General features: G+C 42.0%; 1 protein-coding gene across 1 annotated transcript in view; it reads left to right on the top strand.

The window, feature by feature from the left end:
* Positions 1–13132, top strand: part of RNPEP (arginyl aminopeptidase) — a 117933-nt gene extending 104801 nt beyond the window's left edge. The window contains exon 12 of the mRNA XM_053706935.1: positions 12646–13132. Coding sequence (XP_053562910.1) covers positions 12646–12798 — 153 coding nt within the window. The 3' untranslated portion in view covers positions 12799–13132. The remainder of the gene's footprint in view (positions 1–12645) is intronic.
* The last annotated feature ends 5854 nt before the right edge of the window (positions 13133–18986 follow it).

The raw sequence follows: 18986 nt of genomic DNA, 5'->3' as shown, positions 1-18986 counted from the left end.
TCAAAAACGCTTCTAACTGAAGAGATAGCCAAAAGAAACAACACTTTCCAAGAAAGTAGTTTATTATCCAAAGAATGCATAGACTCAAAAGGAGGAGCTTGAAAAGCCTTCAAAACCAAATTAAGACTCCAGGGAGGAGAGATTGATTTAATAACAGGCTTGATACAAACCAAAGCCTGAACAAAACAGTGAATATCAGGAAGTTTAGCAATCTTTCTATGAAATAAAACAGAGCAGAGATTTGTCCCTTCAAAATACTTGCAGACAAACCTTTATTCAAACCATCCCGAAGAAACTGTAAAATTCTAGGAATTCTAAAAGAATGCCTAGAGAATTTAAGGGAAAAACACCATGAAATATAGGTTTTCCAAACCCGATAATAAATCTTCCTTGAAACAGACTTACGAGCCTGTAGCATAGTATTAATCACTGAGTCAGAGAAACCTCCATGACTAAGCATTCAATTTCCATACCTTCAAATTTAGTGATTTTAGATCCTGATTGAAAACGGCCCTTGAGACAGAAGGTCTGGCCTTAAAAGAAGTGGCCAAGGTTGGCAACTGGACAGCCGGACAAGATCTGCATACCAAAACCTGTGAGGCCATGCTGGTACTATCAGAAACATGTGCAATTGTTCCATTATGATCTTGGAGATCACCCTTGGAAGAAGAACTAGAGGCGGAAAAATGTAAACAAGTTGGTAAATCCAAGGAACTGCTAATGCATCCACCATCTCCGCCTGAGGATCCCTGGACCTGGAAAGGTACCTGGGAAGCTTCTTGTTTAGATGGGAAGCCATTAGATCTACTTCGGGAAGACCCCACATCTGTACAATCTGACAAAATACATCTGGATAGAGAGACTTCTCCCCTGGATGTAAAGACTGACCACTGAGATAATCCGCTTCCCAATTGTCTACACCTGGGATATGTATTGCAGAGATTAGACAGGAGTTGGATTCCGCCCAGGAAAGTATCCAAGCTACTTCTTTCATCACTTAAGGACTGCGAGTCCCACCCTGATGATTGACATATGCCACAGTTGGGATATTGTCTGAAAACAAATGAATGATTATCTCTTTAATAGAGGCAAAGCCTGATAAGCCCTGAAAATAGCATGGATTTCTAAAATATTGATTGGTAACCTCGCCTCTTGAGGATTCCAAAGTACTTGTGCTGTCAGAGACCCCCAGACAGCTCCCCAACCTGTGAGACTTGCATCTGTTGAAATCACAGTCCAGGAAGGACGAATAAGAGGCCCCTTGAATAATCCGATGATGGTCCAACCACCAGGACAGAGAGAGTTGAATGTTGGGATTTAAGTATATCAATTGGGATATCAGAGTATAATCCCTGCACCATTGATTCAGCATGCAAAGTTGCAGAGGTCTCATATGAAAACGAACAAAGGGGATCGCGTCCGATGCTGCAGTCATTAGACCTAAAACGTCCATGCATATAGCCACTGAAGGGAATGATCGAGACTGAAAGTTTTGACAGGCAGAAACCAATTTCATTCATCTCTTGTCTGTTAAAGACAGAGTCATGGACACTGAATTTATCTGGAAACCTAAAAAGGTGACCCTTGTCTGAGGAATCAAAAAACTCTATGGTAAATTGATCCTTCAACCATGTTTTTGAAGAAACACAAGTTGAATCGTGTGAGATTCTACTAAATGAAAAGATTGAGCCAGTACCAAAATATCGTCCAAATAAGGAAACACCACAATACCCTGCTCTCTGATTACAGATAGAAGGGCACAGAGAACCTTTGAAAAGATTATTGGAGCTGTTGCTAGGCCAAATGGAAGAGCAACAAATTGGTAATGCTTGTCTAGAAAAGAGAATCTCAGAAACCGATCGTGGTCTGGATGAATCAGAATGTGAAGATATGCATCCTGTAAGTCTATTGAGGACATGTAATGACCTTGCTGAACAAAAGGCAGAATAGTCCTTATAGTCACCATCTTGAAAGTTGGGACCCTTAAAAATTGATTCAAAAACTTCAGATCCAGAACTGGTCTGAAAGAATTTTCCTTCTTCGGGACAATGAATAGATTTGAATAAAAACACAGACTGTTCCAGAAGTGGAACTGATACAATTACCCCTGTAAGCTCTAGCTCTGAAACACACTTCAGAAAGGCCTGAGCTTTCACAGGAGTTGTTGGAATGTGAGAGAGAAAAAATCTTCTCACAGGAGGTCTTATTCTGAAACCTATTCGATACCCCTGAGAAACAATATTCTGAATCCAATGATTCTGACCGGAACCTGCCCAAACGTCTTGAAATAATTTCAGTATGCCCCCACCAGCAGAACTGGATTGACGGCCGCACCTTCATGCAGTCTTGGGGACTGACTTTGGTTTCTTATAAGGCTTGGATTTATTCCAACTCAAAGATGGCTAACAATTGGAGCCAGAGTCCTTAGGGGAAGGAGTGGTTTTCTGTTCTCTATTCTGAAGAAAGGAACGAAACCGATTAGAAGCTTTAGATTTACCCTTAGACTTTTTATCTTGGGGCAAAAAAATTCCCTTCCTCCCAGTAATAGTGGAAATGATAGAATCCAACTGGGAACCAAACAAATTATTATTCTGGAATGATAGAAATAGTAACCTAGATTTAGATACAATGTCAGCATTCCATGATTTGAGCCATAAAGCTCTTCTAGCTAAAATATCCAGAGACATAGATTTAACACCAATCTTGATGATATCAAAAATAGCATCACAGATAAAATGATTAGCATGTTGAAGCACACTAACAATGCTATGCAAATCAGAATCTTTTTCCCCATGTGCTAAGCTATCCAACCAAAAAGTTGATGCAACCGCAACATCAGCCATAGAAATGACAGGTCTGAGAATATAGCCAGAATGTAAATAAGCTTTCCTTAGATAAGATTCAATCTTCCTATCCAAAGGATCCTTAAAAAATGTACTATCTTCCATAAGAATAGTCGTACGCTTAGCAAGAGTAGAAATAGCCCCATCAACCTTAGGGACTTTTTCCCAAAACTCTAACTTAGCTACTGGCAACGGATACAACTTTTTAAACCTTGAAGAAGGAACAAAAGAAGTACCAAGCTTAGACCATTCCTTGGCAATCACATCAGAAATAGCATCAGGAACAGGAAAAACCTCAGGAGTAATCACAGGAGGTTTATAGACAAAATTTAAACGTTTACTGGATTTATTATCAAGAGGTCCTGACTCCTCAATAGCCAAAGTTATCAACACTTCTTTTAACAAAGAACAAATATACTCAATCTTAAAAAGATAAGATGATTTATCAGTGTCAATGTCTGAAGTAGGATCTTCTGAATCAGAGAGATTCTCATCAGTAGTGGATATATCAGTATGTTGTAAGTCATTACAAATTTCATCAGTATTATGAGAAGTTTTAAATGACCTTTCTCCAACATAGGTGTGTCCGGTCCACGGCGTCATCCTTACTTGTGGGATATTCTCCTCCCCAACAGGAAATGGCAAAGAGCCCAGCAAAGCTGGTCACATGATCCCTCCTAGGCTCCGCCTACCCCAGTCATTCTCTTTGCCGTTGTACAGGCAACATCTCCACGGAGATGGCTTAGAGTTTTTTAGTGTTTAACTGTAGTTTTTATTATTCAATCAAGAGTTTGTTATTTTGAAATAGTGCTGGTATGTACTATTTACTCAGAAACAGAAAAGAGATGAAGATTTCTGTTTGTATGAGGAAAATGATTTTAGCAACCGTAACTAAAATCCATGGCTGTTCCACACAGGACTGTTGAGAGCAATTAACTTCAGTTGGGGGAACAGTATGCAGTCTCTTGCTGCTTGAGGTATGACACATTCTAACAAGACGATGTAATGCTGGAAGCTGTCATTTTCCCTATGGGATCCGGTAAGCCATGTTTATTACGATCGTAAATAAGGGCTTCACAAGGGCTTATTAAGACTGTAGACTTTTTTTGGGCTAAATCGATTCATTATTAACACATATTTAGCCTTGAGGAATCATTTTATCTGGGTATTTTTGATATAATAATATCGGCAGGCACTGTATTAGACACCTTATACCTTAGGGGCTTTCCCAAAGCATAAGCAGAGCCTCATTTTCGCGCCGGTGTGGCGCACTTGTTTTTGAGAGGCATGGCATGCAGTCGCATGTGAGAGGAGCTCTGACACTTAGAAAAGACTTTCTGAAGGCGTCATTTGGTATCGTATTCCCCTTTGGGCTTGGTTGGGTCTCAGCAAAGCAGATACCAGGGACTGTAAAGGGGTTAAAGTTTAAAACGGCTCCGGTTCCGTTATTTTAAGGGTTAAAGCTTCCAAATTTGGTGTGCAATACTTTTAAGGCTTTAAGACACTGTGGTGAAAATTTGGTGAATTTTGCACAATTCCTTCATGTTTTTTCGCAATTGCAGTAATAAAGTGTGTTCAGTTTAAAATTTAAAGTGACAGTAACGGTTTTATTTTAAAACGTTTTTTGTACTTGTTATCAAGTTTATGCCTGTTTAACATGTCTGAACTACCAGATAGACTGTGTTCTGAATGTGGGGAAGCCAGAATTCCTATTCATTTAAATAAATGTGATTTATGTGATAATGACAATGATGCCCAAGATGATTCCTCAAGTGAGGGGAGTAAGCATGGTACTGCATCATTCCCTCCTTCGTCTACACGAGTCTTGCCCACTCAGGAGGCCCCTAGTACATCTAGCGCGCCAATACTCCTTACTATGCAACAATTAACGGCTGTAATGGATAATTCTGTCAAAAACATTTTAGCCCAAATGAACACTTGTCAGCGTAAGCGCGGCTGCTCTGTTTTAGATACTGAAGAGCATGGCAACGCTGTTACTAATATCTCTGAAGGGCCCCTAACCCAGTCTGATGGGGCCAGGGAAGTTTTGTCTGAGGGAGAAATTACTGATTCAGGGAACATTTCTCAACAGGCTGAACCTGATGTGATTGCATTTAAATTTAAGTTGGAACATCTCCGCATTCTGCTTAAGGAGGTATTATCCACTCTGGATGATTGTGACAAGTTGGTCATCCCAGAGAAACTATGTAAAATGGACAAGTTCCTAGAGGTGCCGGGGCTCCCAGAAGCTTTTCCTATACCCAAGCGGGTGGCGGACATTGTTAATAAAGAATGGGAACGGCCCGGTATTCCTTTCGTCCCTCCCCCCATATTTAAAAAATTGTTTCCTTTGGTCGACCCTAGAAAGGACTTATGGCAGACAGTCCCCAAGGTCGAGGGGGCGGTTTCCACTTTAAACAAACGCACCACTATACCCATAGAGGATAGTTGTGCTTTCAAAGATCCTATGGATAAAAAATTAGAAGGTTTGCTTAAAAAGATGTTTGTTCAGCAGGGTTACCTTCTACAACCAATTGCATGCATTGTCCCTGTCGCTACAGCCGCATGTTTCTGGTTCGATGAGCTGATAAAGGCGGTCGATAGTGATTCTCCTCCTTATGAGGAGATTATGGACAGAATCAATGCTCTCAAATTGGCTAATTCTTTCACCCTAGATGCCACTTTGCAATTGGCTAGGTTAGCGGCTAAGAATTCTGGGTTTGCTATTGTGGCGCGCAGAGCGCTTTGGTTGAAATCTTGGTCGGCTGATGCGTCTTCCAAGAACAAGCTACTTAACATTCCTTTCAAGGGGAAAACGCTGTTTGGCCCTGACTTGAAAGAGATTATCTCTGATATCACTGGGGGTAAGGGCCACGCCCTTCCTCAGGATCGGCCTTTCAAGGCAAAAAATAAACCTAATTTTCGTCCCTTTCGTAGAAACGGACCAGCCCGAGGTGCTACGTCCTCTAAGCAAGAGGGTAATACTTCTCAAGCCAAGCCAGCTTGGAGACCAATGCAAGGCTGGAACAAGGGAAAGCAGGCCAAGAAACCTGCCACTGCTACCAAGACTGCATGAAATGTTGGCCCCCGATCCGGGACCGGATCTGGTGGGGGGCAGACTCTCTCTCTTCGCTCAGGCTTGGGCAAGAGATGTTCTGGATCCTTGGGCGCTAGAAATAGTCTCCCAAGGTTATCTTCTGGAATTCAAGGGACTTCCCCCAAGGGGGAGGTTCCACAGGTCTCAGTTGTCTTTAGACCACATAAAAAGACAGGCATTCTTACATTGTGTAGAAGACCTGTTAAAAATGGGAGTGATTCATCCTGTTCCATTAAGAGAACAAGGGATGGGGTTCTACTCCAATCTGTTCATAGTTCCCAAAAAAGAGGGAACGTTCAGACCAATCTTAGATCTCAAGATCTTAAACAAGTTTCTCAAGGTTCCATCGTTCAAGATGGAAACCATTCGAACTATTCTTCCTTCCATCCAGGAAGGTCAATTCATGACCACGGTGGATTTAAAGGATGCGTATCTACATATTCCTATCCACAAGGAACATCATCGGTTCCTAAGGTTCGCATTCCTGGACAAGCATTACCAGTTCGTGGCGCTTCCTTTCGGATTAGCCACTGCTCCAAGGATTTTCACAAAGGTACTAGGGTCCCTTCTAGCTGTGCTAAGACCAAGGGGCATTGCTGTAGTACCTTACTTGGACGACATTCTGATTCAAGCGTCGTCCCTTCCTCAAGCAAAGGCTCACACGGACATCGTCCTGGCCTTTCTCAGATCTCACGGATGGAAAGTGAACGTGGAAAAGAGTTCTCTATCTCCGTCAACAAGGGTTCCCTTCTTGGGAACAATAATAGACTCCTTAGAAATGAGGATATTTCTGACAGAGGCCAGAAAAACAAAGCTTCTAGACTCTTGTCGGATACTTCATTCCGTTCCTCTTCCTTCCATAGCTCAGTGCATGGAAGTGATCGGGTTGATGGTAGCGGCAATGGACATAGTTCCTTTTGCGCGCATTCATCTAAGACCATTACAACTGTGCATGCTCAGTCAGTGGAATGGGGATTATACAGACTTGTCTCCGAAGATACAAGTAAATCAGAGGACCAGAGACTCACTCCGTTGGTGGCTGTCCCTGGACAACCTGTCACAAGGGATGACATTCCGCAGACCAGAGTGGGTCATTGTCACGACCGACGCCAGTCTGATGGGCTGGGGCGCGGTCTGGGGAGCCCTGAAAGCTCAGGGTCTTTGGTCTCGGGAAGAATCTCTTCTACCGATAAATATTCTGGAACTGAGAGCGATATTCAATACTCTCAAGGCTTGGCCTCAGCTAGCGAGGGCCAAGTTCATACGGTTTCAATCAGACAACATGACAACTGTTGCGTACATCAACCATCAGGGGGGAACAAGGAGTTCTCTAGCGATGGAAGAAGTGACCAAAATCATTCTATGGGCGGAGTCTCACTCCTGCCACCTGTCCGCTATCCACATCCCAGGAGTGGAAAATTGGGAAGCGGATTTTCTGAGTCGTCAGGGGGAGTGGGAACTCCATCCGGAAATCTTTGCCCAAGTCACTCAGCTGTGGGGCATTCCAGACATGGATCTGATGGCCTCTCGTCAGAACTTCAAAGTTCCTTGCTACGGGTCCAGATCCAGGGATCCCAAGGCGGCTCTAGTGGATGCACTAGTAGCACCTTGGACCTTCAAACTAGCTTATGTGTTCCCGCCGTTTCCTCTCATCCCCAGGCTGGTAGCCAGGATCAATCAGGAGAGGGCGTCGGTGATCTTGATAGCTCCTGCGTGGCCACGCAGGACTTGGTATGCAGATCTGGTGAATATGTCATCGGCTCCACCTTGGAAGCTACCTTTGAGACGAGACCTTCTTGTTCAGGGTCCGTTCGAACATCCGAACCTGGTTTCACTCCAGCTGACTGCTTGGAGATTGAACGCTTGATCTTATCGAAGCGAGGGTTCTCAGATTCTGTTATCGATACTCTTGTTCAGGCCAGAAAGCCTGTAACTAGAAAAATTTACCACAAAATTTGGAAAAAATATATCTGTTGGTGTGAATCTAAAGGATTCCCTTGGGACAAGGTTAAGATTCCTAAGATTCTATCCTTCCTTCAAGAAGGATTGGAAAAAGGATTATCTGCAAGTTCCCTGAAGGGACAGATTTCTGCCTTGTCTGTGTTACTTCACAAAAAGCTGGCAGCTGTGCCAGATGTTCAAGCCTTTGTTCAGGCTCTGGTTAGAATTAAGCCTGTTTACAAACCTTTGACTCCTCCTTGGAGTCTCAATTTAGTTCTTTCAGTTCTTCAGGGGGTTCCGTTTGAACCCTTACATTCCGTTGATATTAAGTTATTATCTTGGAAAGTTTTGTTTTTAGTTGCAATCTCTTCTGCTAGAAGAGTTTCAGAATTATCTGCTCTGCAGTGTTCTCCTCCTTATCTGGTGTTCCATGCAGATAAGGTGGTTTTACGTACTAAACCTGGTTTTCTTCCAAAAGTTGTTTCTAACAAAAACATTAACCAGGAGATTATCGTACCTTCTCTGTGTCCGAAACCAGTTTCAAAGAAGGAACGTTTGTTGCACAATTTGGATGTTGTTCGCGCTCTAAAATTCTATTTAGATGCTACAAAGGATTTTAGACAAACATCTTCCTTGTTTGTTGTTTATTCTGGTAAAAGGAGAGGTCAAAAAGCAACTTCTACCTCTCTCTCTTTTTGGATTAAAAGCATCATCAGATTGGCTTACGAGACTGCCGGACGGCAGCCTCCCGAAAGAATCACAGCTCATTCCACTAGGGCTGTGGCTTCCACATGGGCCTTCAAGAACGAGGCTTCTGTTGATCAGATATGTAGGGCAGCGACTTGGTCTTCACTGCACACTTTTACCAAATTTTACAAGTTTGATACTTTTGCTTCTTCTGAGGCTATTTTTGGGAGAAAGGTTTTGCAAGCCGTGGTGCCTTCCATTTAGGTGACCTGATTTGCTCCCTCCCTTCATCCGTGTCCTAAAGCTTTGGTATTGGTTCCCACAAGTAAGGATGACGCCGTGGACCGGACACACCTATGTTGGAGAAAACAGAATTTATGTTTACCTGATAAATTACTTTCTCCAACGGTGTGTCCGGTCCACGGCCCGCCCTGGTTTTTTTAATCAGGTCTGATAATTTATTTTCTTTAACTACAGTCACCACGGTATCATATGGTTTCTCCTATGCAAATATTCCTCCTTAACGTCGGTCGAATGACTGGGGTAGGCGGAGCCTAGGAGGGATCATGTGACCAGCTTTGCTGGGCTCTTTGCCATTTCCTGTTGGGGAGGAGAATATCCCACAAGTAAGGATGACGCCGTGGACCGGACACACCGTTGGAGAAAGTAATTTATCAGGTAAACATAAATTCTGTTTTTACGTTTATTTGAAGGAGGTATAGCAGCCATAGCCTTCTGAATCGCATCAGCAATATAATTTTTAATATCAACAGGGATATCATGCACTTTAGATGTTGAAGGAACAACAGATACTGTACTAATAGAAACCTTTTCTGCATGCAAAAGATTATCATGTCAACTGTTACATACTTCAGCAGGAGACATAATCTCCACTAGCTTACAACAGATACACTTAGCTTTGGTAGAACTGTGTTCATACAGCATGGTTCCTACACCTTCTGAGACAGGATCAAATTGAGACATCTTGTAAAATGTAAAAGAAAAAATAGCATTTAAACAGAAATATCTTATTTCCACATATAGCAGTATCAGGAATGGGAAAGAATGCAAAAAGCTAAATTTGACAAAAAGACAAATGGCATAGGCCTCTGAGCATAAATAAGGCAAGGAGCATATAGGAAGTGTGGAAATAAAAAACTAAAAAAAAATTTTGGCGCCAAGACACACAACGCAAAAGGAAGTTGAATTTTTTTTTGGTGCCAACAAACATCCGGAAATGACGCAACTCTCGTGATAACAAACACAATTTCGGGCCAAACAACCTGGCATTAACTAAGACACATGAAATTACGAATTTGCGTCATTATTGACGCACCTTCGTGCCAAAAATGACGCAATAAATAACAGCATTTTGCGCCCTCGCAAGCCTAATTTCCCGCAAGTTTTCAAAGAATAAACAAGTCAAATTGGAAAAAGACTATACCCCAGGTAAGACAAACTTCCTAAAACATAATTCCCATAACGAAACTGCCAGACTGCAAAGGGAAATATACATAGACCTGACTCATGGCAAATATAAGTAAAATACATATATTTAAAACTTTATATTAATACATAAAGCGCCAAACCATAGCTGAGAGTGTCTTAAATAATGATACATACTTACCGAAAAAAAAACATCCACATATAGCAGATAGCCAAACCAGTACTGAAAACTATCAGCAGAGGTAATGGTATAAGAGTATAGCGTCAAAAGGGAGGTAGGAGATGAATCCCTACGACCGATAACAGAGAACCCTTGAAAAGTTTTCCCGCAAGGGAAAACATAAAAAATAGGCAATACTCTCTAGGCGTGTCGAAAATGATCGTTAGCCTGATGCATCGCGATGCAGACTTAAACGATTCTGCATCGATGCACTGAAGTTAAGAATCGATTCTGGAGTGACGTCATGACGCAACAACACGTAACCCCGAGCACATTTTACTGACGCACCAAGCCCTGCGCCCGTTTGCCGTGTTCTCGCTGCTGTTATTGGCTGGGACAGGTATAGCGGGTTAGATTGTGTCTGGAGCGGTCATTGACCGTGCTTCCTCTAGGTATTGGCGGTTGGTTATGGTATTTGCCCACGGATGGTTGTGCTGGTGTCAGCAGCAAGTGCCGGCGGTGATGGTGGAGGAACTGGTGCAGAAAGTTTAAGTCTCTGAGGTGAATGAGAGAGTAGGGTTATAGAACACAGGCCCCGTGATGAACAATAACCCTCAATTGTGCATCACGGGGTCTGTGTTCTATAATCCTACTCTCTAATTCACCTCAGAAACTTTAGAGAAGTTTGACTACCCCATAGCCAACACTGTGTGAATCACAGAAGTTGGATACATTCATAGGCTACATCATATGCAATTTAACGGTTGTGTTTCCCCATGTATCCAGTTAGATTATGATTTTTACAACATACTATTATTTTAAAATTTTAAGATCTTTAGAGCTGTGATATATGTGTCACTGCATTTTTATTTGCTCTTGTTGTGTTAAAAGCCAGTATTCCCTTTATATTTACAACAAAGTGGCAGAGTGTGGCTGGCTGCAAGCATGTGCATTTTCCTTTCACAAACCCTACTGATCTGAATGTTCCAAGTTTGACTTTTATTACCCATTTAATACTCAGATGTGCAAGAATTGACATATTTAGGGGTCTTATGATATTTAAACTTCTTATATTTCTATTATAACAGAATCTGTTTCAGTCCTGATGATTCAATAAATAATCTGATTGGCACAAACATATATGCAAGTAGGAAAATAAGAAAACCCCAAACAAGTGCATCTGATCAGAGAAAGAATGAGAACTGAGTGTAGGGGAACACCTAGGAGGGTAGGATAGAGAAACAATGGCTTTATGGTATTTACTGAGTAAGTATTATGCCTATATTCGTCATGTGCAGGGAATAGAGAACATTATATATATATATATATATATATATATATATATATAGGATTATATTGTGATACCTACATTGTCATCAGAGACAGATGAGTCATCTGTTCTACATGAAAAAACTGCATATGGTGTAGCCTATGAGTGTATCCAACATCTGTGATATATATATATTTTTAGTTTACTGAAATGCATTTAAATATTGTAAGATGAAATAATACACCTTAGTCCTTAATGGGTTAATCCATTGTGTGAATGTGTGTCCATAAAACACTGATGGCTATTACATATAGTGCTGATCTGCTGTCCCTTTAAGTCTCCTGAAAGTCAGTTTACTGTGGGGATGGGGCATCCAATAAGACTGTGAGGGAGCGTACTTAAGCTCCACAGGTCCACAGGTGCTAGTCAGAAATTAGTCTATGATTAAGGCTAAACAGCCGAAACGTGTCAGACTGACGAATTTCCTGCAGATTTTTAAACTACTAACATGTGTGCCGTTGATTTTAACCTATTTTTGAATAAAGACGTTTTTAACTTTTTGAAGCAGTTATCGTCTGTTGTTTTTTTATATATATATATATATATATATATATATATATATATATATATATATATATATATATATATAAAAATATGGAATAGAACAAGTTCATGAAAATCATGGGCAGTAATCGTGATGCATCGTGGAATCGAATCGTTGACAGGATAATTGTAATCAAATCGAATCGTGAGACCAGTGAAGATGCACACCCCTAATACTCTCTTCACATCCCTCTGACAAACACTGTACTCTGAGAGAAATTGGGCTTCAGAATGCTTAGAAGCGCTTATCATAGAAGAAATCATAAAAATCAAGCACAAACTTACTTCACCACCTCCATAGGAGGCAAAGTTTGTAAAACTGAATTGTGGGTGTGGTGAGGGGTGTATTTATAGGCATTTTGAGGTTTGGGAAACTTTGCCCCTCCTGGTAGGATTGTATATCCCATACGTCACTAGCTCATGGACTCTTGCCAATTACATGAAAGAAATATATTAAGGTTACATTTCGCAATTAATTTGTGATTAATTGGCATTGGTTCCTGCTAAATATAATTATCTATTTGAACAATGGGAAATATATGTGCACTACAGGAATATTTCCAGGTTACAACCATTATTTTTTTCCTTGTATTTTCAGGGGAAGCAGAAGTACACTTTGCCAATTTATCGCGCAATGAAAGCTGGCTCAGAGACCGCACAGGCGCTGGCCGTGGAGACCTTCACCCAAACATCTCCTCAACTTCATTTTAATGTGCAAAACTATGTCAAGAAAATCCTAGGACTTAAATAAAGCTTATATGCCCTGGGAGCTCTGAGGGTTTGGGAAGCTTATGGAAGTCTGAGTTTGACAGTAAGACAACCAATTTATAGTACACGAGACGGACATGGTGACATGCCATATGCATTCTGCTTAAATCAGTATGTGTGATATTTTCATGTATTTTTGTAATTGCAGCTTATTTTGATGCATTTTGATCTTGTGATAACAAAAATTTATATTTTTAGACCACCCTAAAATTGATTTGTAGCTTGTTTATCATTCTATATGGAGGCTGGTCCTTTAGGCTCAGATAAATATGATTTGGAACCCAAAAAATAAATGTTTGATTACAAATGTAAAAATACATGTTGCAGTCATGTTTGTTTTATTGATCCTTCTCCCTCTTACTCATACTAACTGCTGGTGATATATTCCCCAATTCTGGTCCCCCACAACTTCCTAAACCTGCCCACCGATGTATGCCTTGCCTTAGACCTAAACACCAGAACTTTATACCTTTTGTACCTAAAACCAACACTCCCTTTACTTGTGCACTCTGGAACTCTCAATCTGTGTGCAACAAGCTGACTTCTATCCACAACCTCTTCATCTTCCACTCCCTCAACCTTCTGGCTATCACCAAAACATGGCTCTCTCCCTCAGATGCAGCTTCCCTGCTGCATTGTCACATGGGGGTCTCCACTTCAGCCATCCCACGAGGCCTGGAAACAGGCAAGGAGGTGGTGTAGGCATTTTACTTTCCTCTCGTTGCACCTTTCAACAAATATAACCCATACTTTTTTTCCCTTTGAAACCCAAATAATGCACTTATTTTCTCTTCTCTCTCTATGTGTTGCAGTTATATATCGCCCCCTGGCACTTCAATTCCATTTCTTGATCATTTAGCATCCTGGCTACCTTTATTTTCTCTCCTCAGACATCCCTGCCCTCATTCTTGGGAATGTCAACCTCCCTGTCACCAATCCCGCTGCTCCTGCTGCAAAAAAACTTATTAATATAATAAAATAACAGGTTATGGATATGAGTGGCCGGTGAGGCAGGAGAAGCGCTAGCCACAAAGGGGTTTAAATTTAACATGTTGTGTTCAGTTTATCAATAAAATATATGTTTCATGCACATTGCTGAAGAATAAGTTTTATTTTTAAAGGCTTAACAAAGATAGCTTAGTGGTAATGTCAAAGTGCCTGCTGTTGCTTGTTGTCCCCCGGACTATGGCCTTACTGGTCTGTCACTTAACCCTTTAAATAAGAAACTATAAATGTACAACTTACAATTAAGAGAACTCACCTCTTCACAACAGTTTGGGGAGCACTTAATATTCAATAAATCTCATTTGAGTAAAGAAAAGCCCAACAGAGAAAAAGGTATAAAAGTTAAAAATTCACTTTATCCAAAAGAGTTAAAAACCTTAGATTAGCTAGGTTTCTGTGTGTGTATGTATCAGTGACGTCAGAGGATGGTGAGGCAGTGGCTAGGATACGCCTTCATTCTTTAGATATCCTTTGTTGAAGAAATAGCAATGCACATGGGTGAGCCAATCACATGAGGTATCTATGTGCAGCCACCAATCAGCAGCTACTGAGCATATTTAGATATGATTTTCAACAAAGGACATCAAAAGAATAAAGAAAATTAGATATTTGATGTAAATTGGAAAGTTATTTAAATTTGCATATGGGTTTCATATGGGTTTAAATGGTGTCTTGGAAAACTGGTCAACTTAGTAAACATCTGATTTTAGTCTAAAAGGATTGTAACAGAAACTCTTGCCAGATAACACAATGCTTGCTCTGATTGTGAGATCTAGAAATCCATGCCCATTAAAATATGTTTAAAACATACATTTTACTTTAATGCTGCAAATTATGCTTATAGATTCTTTCATTACATAAGGGATAAGAGTCAGAGGGGGAGGAAGAGAGACAGAGAGAGAAAGAGACCATGGGGGAGAACAACACACAAGGAGAGAGATGGATAGATAGAGAGAGAGAGAGACACACACACACACACACAAGGGGGGGGGGACCACTGCATTTTAAAGTAATAAAACAGCAGAGCTACAGAGAGTTCAGAAAATTAGTCTATAATTTAGTGTGAAGTACAGAGGCAAGCTGCTAAGTTAGTGGGTGTAAAGTTTGAGTAAACAAAATACAAAAACGACCCTGCTATAAAAGAGTAAACAAACACTAAACCACATTCATTAAATTATCATTTTAACTAACAGAATCTTTCAGTAAAATCTTACTTTAATAAGATGTGGGTGAAACACTGCTCTCTGTGCCTCTCTCCTGCTCTGTAAGGATTCAGGAAGTGACAGTGGCACATTCCACTGCACTTAGAGGGGAAGAACAGAACTCTCTTTTTCACTTTAACAAAGCTAGCAGGTTCACAGGACAGCAACAAAATATATGAAAGTTGTTTTTTTGCGTTTTTGTTTTGTTTTATATGATTTAACATCCAGCCCCAACCCTATGTTCCACTTACTAATGCCTCTCACTGGATTGGTTCAGCCCAAATAGGACTGCCTCAAATAAGCAGTTAATGAGCCATGCAATGATCTTAACCACTTGCATCCAGTAGATGGCGCAGCATGTTGTGTAATGGTGGGCAGACCTGATTGTGCCTCTTCATTGCACAATATATAGCTGTGAGAAAAAAAAATGCTGGGGGAAAAAATTTACAATTTTTTTTTTAAAGCCAATAAAAAAAATATATTTTTGCCCATATGAGAGGTGAAGCACTGCCTCACCTGCCTCTAGTGACTGCACATCACTGATGTATGTATGTGTGTGTGTGTATATATATATATATATATATATATAATGTGTATATATATATATATATATTGCCATCTAAAGGGGAGGAGAGTCCACGGCTTCATTAATTACTGTTGGGAATTAAGAACCTGGCCACCAGGAGGAGGCAAAGACACCCCAGCCAAAGGCTTAAATACCTCCCCCACTTCCCTCAACCCCCAGTCATTCTTTGCCTTCGTCACAGGAGAATGGCAGAGAAGTGCCGGAGATTCGAAGTAGTCTCTTATGGAGGGTAGTACTCTTCGCAATGGGACTGGAGTTTTAAGTAGTCCTGTCAGCCTCTCAGTGAGAGCCTGGGTGAAAGTTAGTGTCTGGAGATGCAGGGAGAGTCTTTCTGCCAAACCATCCCGACACATATTAATAGCACCACAAGCAATTAGCATTGACGAGTTTTGCTACCTGCTTTCTACACTCAAGTACATGTCAGGAGCGAGGCTACTATCCTGTCACACTTGAAGGGCCATGTTCCTGTTCCACTGCGTAGATTCTGGTAAGATCGTTTAATTTTTTATTAATAATGAGAACATGGAAGACACCTTTTTATCTTTAAAGAATCAAGGGTTAATATTCCTGGAAAGGAGATTATTGAACAGGGGGGTTATACATGATATTGTTTATTGTGTCATTGCTGCGTTATGTGCGAGATGAGGCTCTGGCAATGTGTGGAACTTTCAGGTTACTTGCAGGAATATTGTGCGGCCCTTTTTGTGCCTTTTTTTCCTTAGTGCAGGGGCGGTCCTGCCAGGCACTCCATGTGACTGGGTGTACCTATTTCTCTTCCTCTGTTGATCTGTGACGCAGGAGACGTAACGGTTTCTGTAGTCCGGGTCCTAGGAGGTGGTGAGTACCCCGGCCATTGGAGGTAAAAGGTGCCTTTTGTAAGTTAAGCTAGTCTGAACAAAAGCACAAGCTATGGAGGACTCTGACGAGTTAGAGGGTTCTCCCTCTTTAACAAAGTCTCATTCCTGTGTTTATTGTGAGGAGGTCTTAGTAGATCAGCCTGCTCAACTATGTTCCACATGCCTTGATAAAGTTACGACATCTAAATGTAAACGGATGTCTAGTACTACTGAGCCGTCCATCTCTAAGGGTTCTTTGTGCAATGAGGTGCGTTCCCTGCATTTATCTCCGATTGCACAGGCAGAGCCCCTGGTCCAACCATTACTCCTTCGGGAGAGATTTTGCGGACCAACTGGAATCGGCGGTTTAGAAAATGATCCATACCTTACCACGTTCTGCTAAGTGCAAGCGTTGGGTGTATCATGGCGGCCCGACCCAGGGTTTGTCTATGCCGTTGGAAATCCCAGAGGCTCTATACAATGACGAGGCCCACTCCGACTCTTCGGAGGAGGCCCCTTCTAGGTCGGAGTCCGTGTCCTCTAAACCTCCAGCTGTGGAAGAGCCTGGTTTTAGATTTAGGATGGAGAATTTACGCTTTTTGCTGCGGCAGGTGTTTGCTACTCTAGAGGTTCCGGAACCTGCGATTCCTAAGCTTGATAAGGTATACGAGGACAGGGTAGTGCCCCAGACCTTCCCGGTTCCTGTTAAGATGGCAGATATTATTAAGAATGAATGGGAGCGATTAGGTTTTTCCTTTTCCCCTTCTTCTTTTAAGAAACTGTTCCCCGTTCCGGACTCTCAGCTTGACCATCCCTAAGGTGGATGGGGCTATCTCTATGCTCGCGAAGCGGACAACTATTCCCCCTCGAGGATAGTTCGTTGTTTAAAGAGCCCATGAATAAAAAGCTGGAAAACATGTTAAGAAAGATGTTTCAGCACACATGGTTTGTTTTTCAGCCAGCAGCAGTCGTTGCGGTGGTCGCTGGAGCTGCAACATATTGGTGTGAATTCCTGTGTGTAATGGTCGAGGGGGAGACTTCCATCGACAAGATACAGGATAAAATTAAGGTGCTGAAGGTCGCAAATTCTTTAATCTGCTATGCCAATATGCAAATTATTCACCTGAATACTAAGGTGTCAGGTTTTTCTGTTTTAGCTTGCAGGGCTCTGTGGCTAATATTTTGGTCTGTGGACATGACCTCCAAGTCGAGGCTGTTTTCCCTGCCTTTTCAAGGAAAGATCCTGTTTGGTCCAGGATTTGATTTGATCATATCCACGGTTACGGGAGGCAAGGGAGCTTTCCTACCGCAGGATAAGAAGGCTAAGCCTTTCGTGCATCAAGGCCCAGCGCCAGCAGCCCACTGCAAAAGCAGACCAGTCCAAGGGTTCTTGGAAGCCGGCTAAAATCTTGGAACAAGTCTAAGCAGAGCAAGAAGCCCGCTGAGACGAAATTGGCATGAAGGGGTGGCCACCGACTGGTCTCCGGATAAGTAGAGGGCAGATTATCTCTATTCTCAGATGCCTGGTTGCAGGACGTTCAGGACCCTTGGGTTCTGGAAGTTGTCACCCAGGGTTACAGGATAGGGTTAAGATCCCATCCGCCCAGTGGCAGATTTCTCCTGTCAAACCTGTCTTCAAGACCAGAAAAGAGAGAGGCCTTTCTAGAGTGTGTGAGAGATCTCGCCTCTCTCTGGGTTATCGTACCAGTACCCCTAGCAGAGAGGGGTCTAGGGTACTATTCCAATCTTTTTGTAGTTCCAAAGAAGGAGGGCACGTTCCTTCCGATTTTGGACCTAAAGTGTTTCTGAGTCTTCCATTGTTCAAAATGGAAACGATCAGATCTATTCTTTCTCTAGTTAAAGAGGGACAGTTCATGACGACTATAGACTTGAAGGACGCTTACCTTCATGTGCCAATTCACAGGGACCACTTCAGGTTCCTAATATTTGCGTTTCTGGACCAGCACTTCCAGTTTGTGGCCCTTCCTTTTGGTCTGGCGACGTCCCTGAGTCTTCACGAAGGTTCTGGGGGCACTGCTTGCAGTGGCCAGATCCAGGGGCATTGCGGTGACGCCTTAGCTGGACGACATCCTAGTTCAGGCTCTGTCGCTCAGCCTCACAGAGGATAATTGGAGGGCTTTCCTCCTTTTGCTCCAATCTCACGGTTGGAAGATTAACTCAGGAAAGAGTTCCCTGGTTCCCCGCAACAGGGTGGAGTTCCTGGGCACGATAATAGACTCTATGTCCATGAAAATATTTCTCACAGATCAACGACACAGGAAGTCTTGCCCTTCAGTCCTCCACAAGCCCCTCGGTGGCTCAATGTATGGAGGTAATAGGTCTCATGGCTTCAAGCATAGATGTCATCTCATTCGCCAGGTTCCATCTCAGACCTCTTCAATTGTGCATGTTGAGACAGTGGAATGGCAATCATTCAGATCTATCACAGCTGATATCCATGGATGCTCATACTCAGAACTCCCTCTCTTGGTGGATCCGTCCGGAGCAACTGTCCATGGGGACATCCTTCTTGAGACCGTCC

The sequence above is a fragment of the Bombina bombina genome, chromosome 3 (genome assembly GCF_027579735.1).
Source record: "Bombina bombina isolate aBomBom1 chromosome 3, aBomBom1.pri, whole genome shotgun sequence".
NCBI classification, from domain to species: Eukaryota; Metazoa; Chordata; class Amphibia; order Anura; family Bombinatoridae; genus Bombina; species Bombina bombina.
Note: the sequence above shows the minus strand (reverse complement) of the source record. Positions and strands in the feature narration are given on the sequence as shown.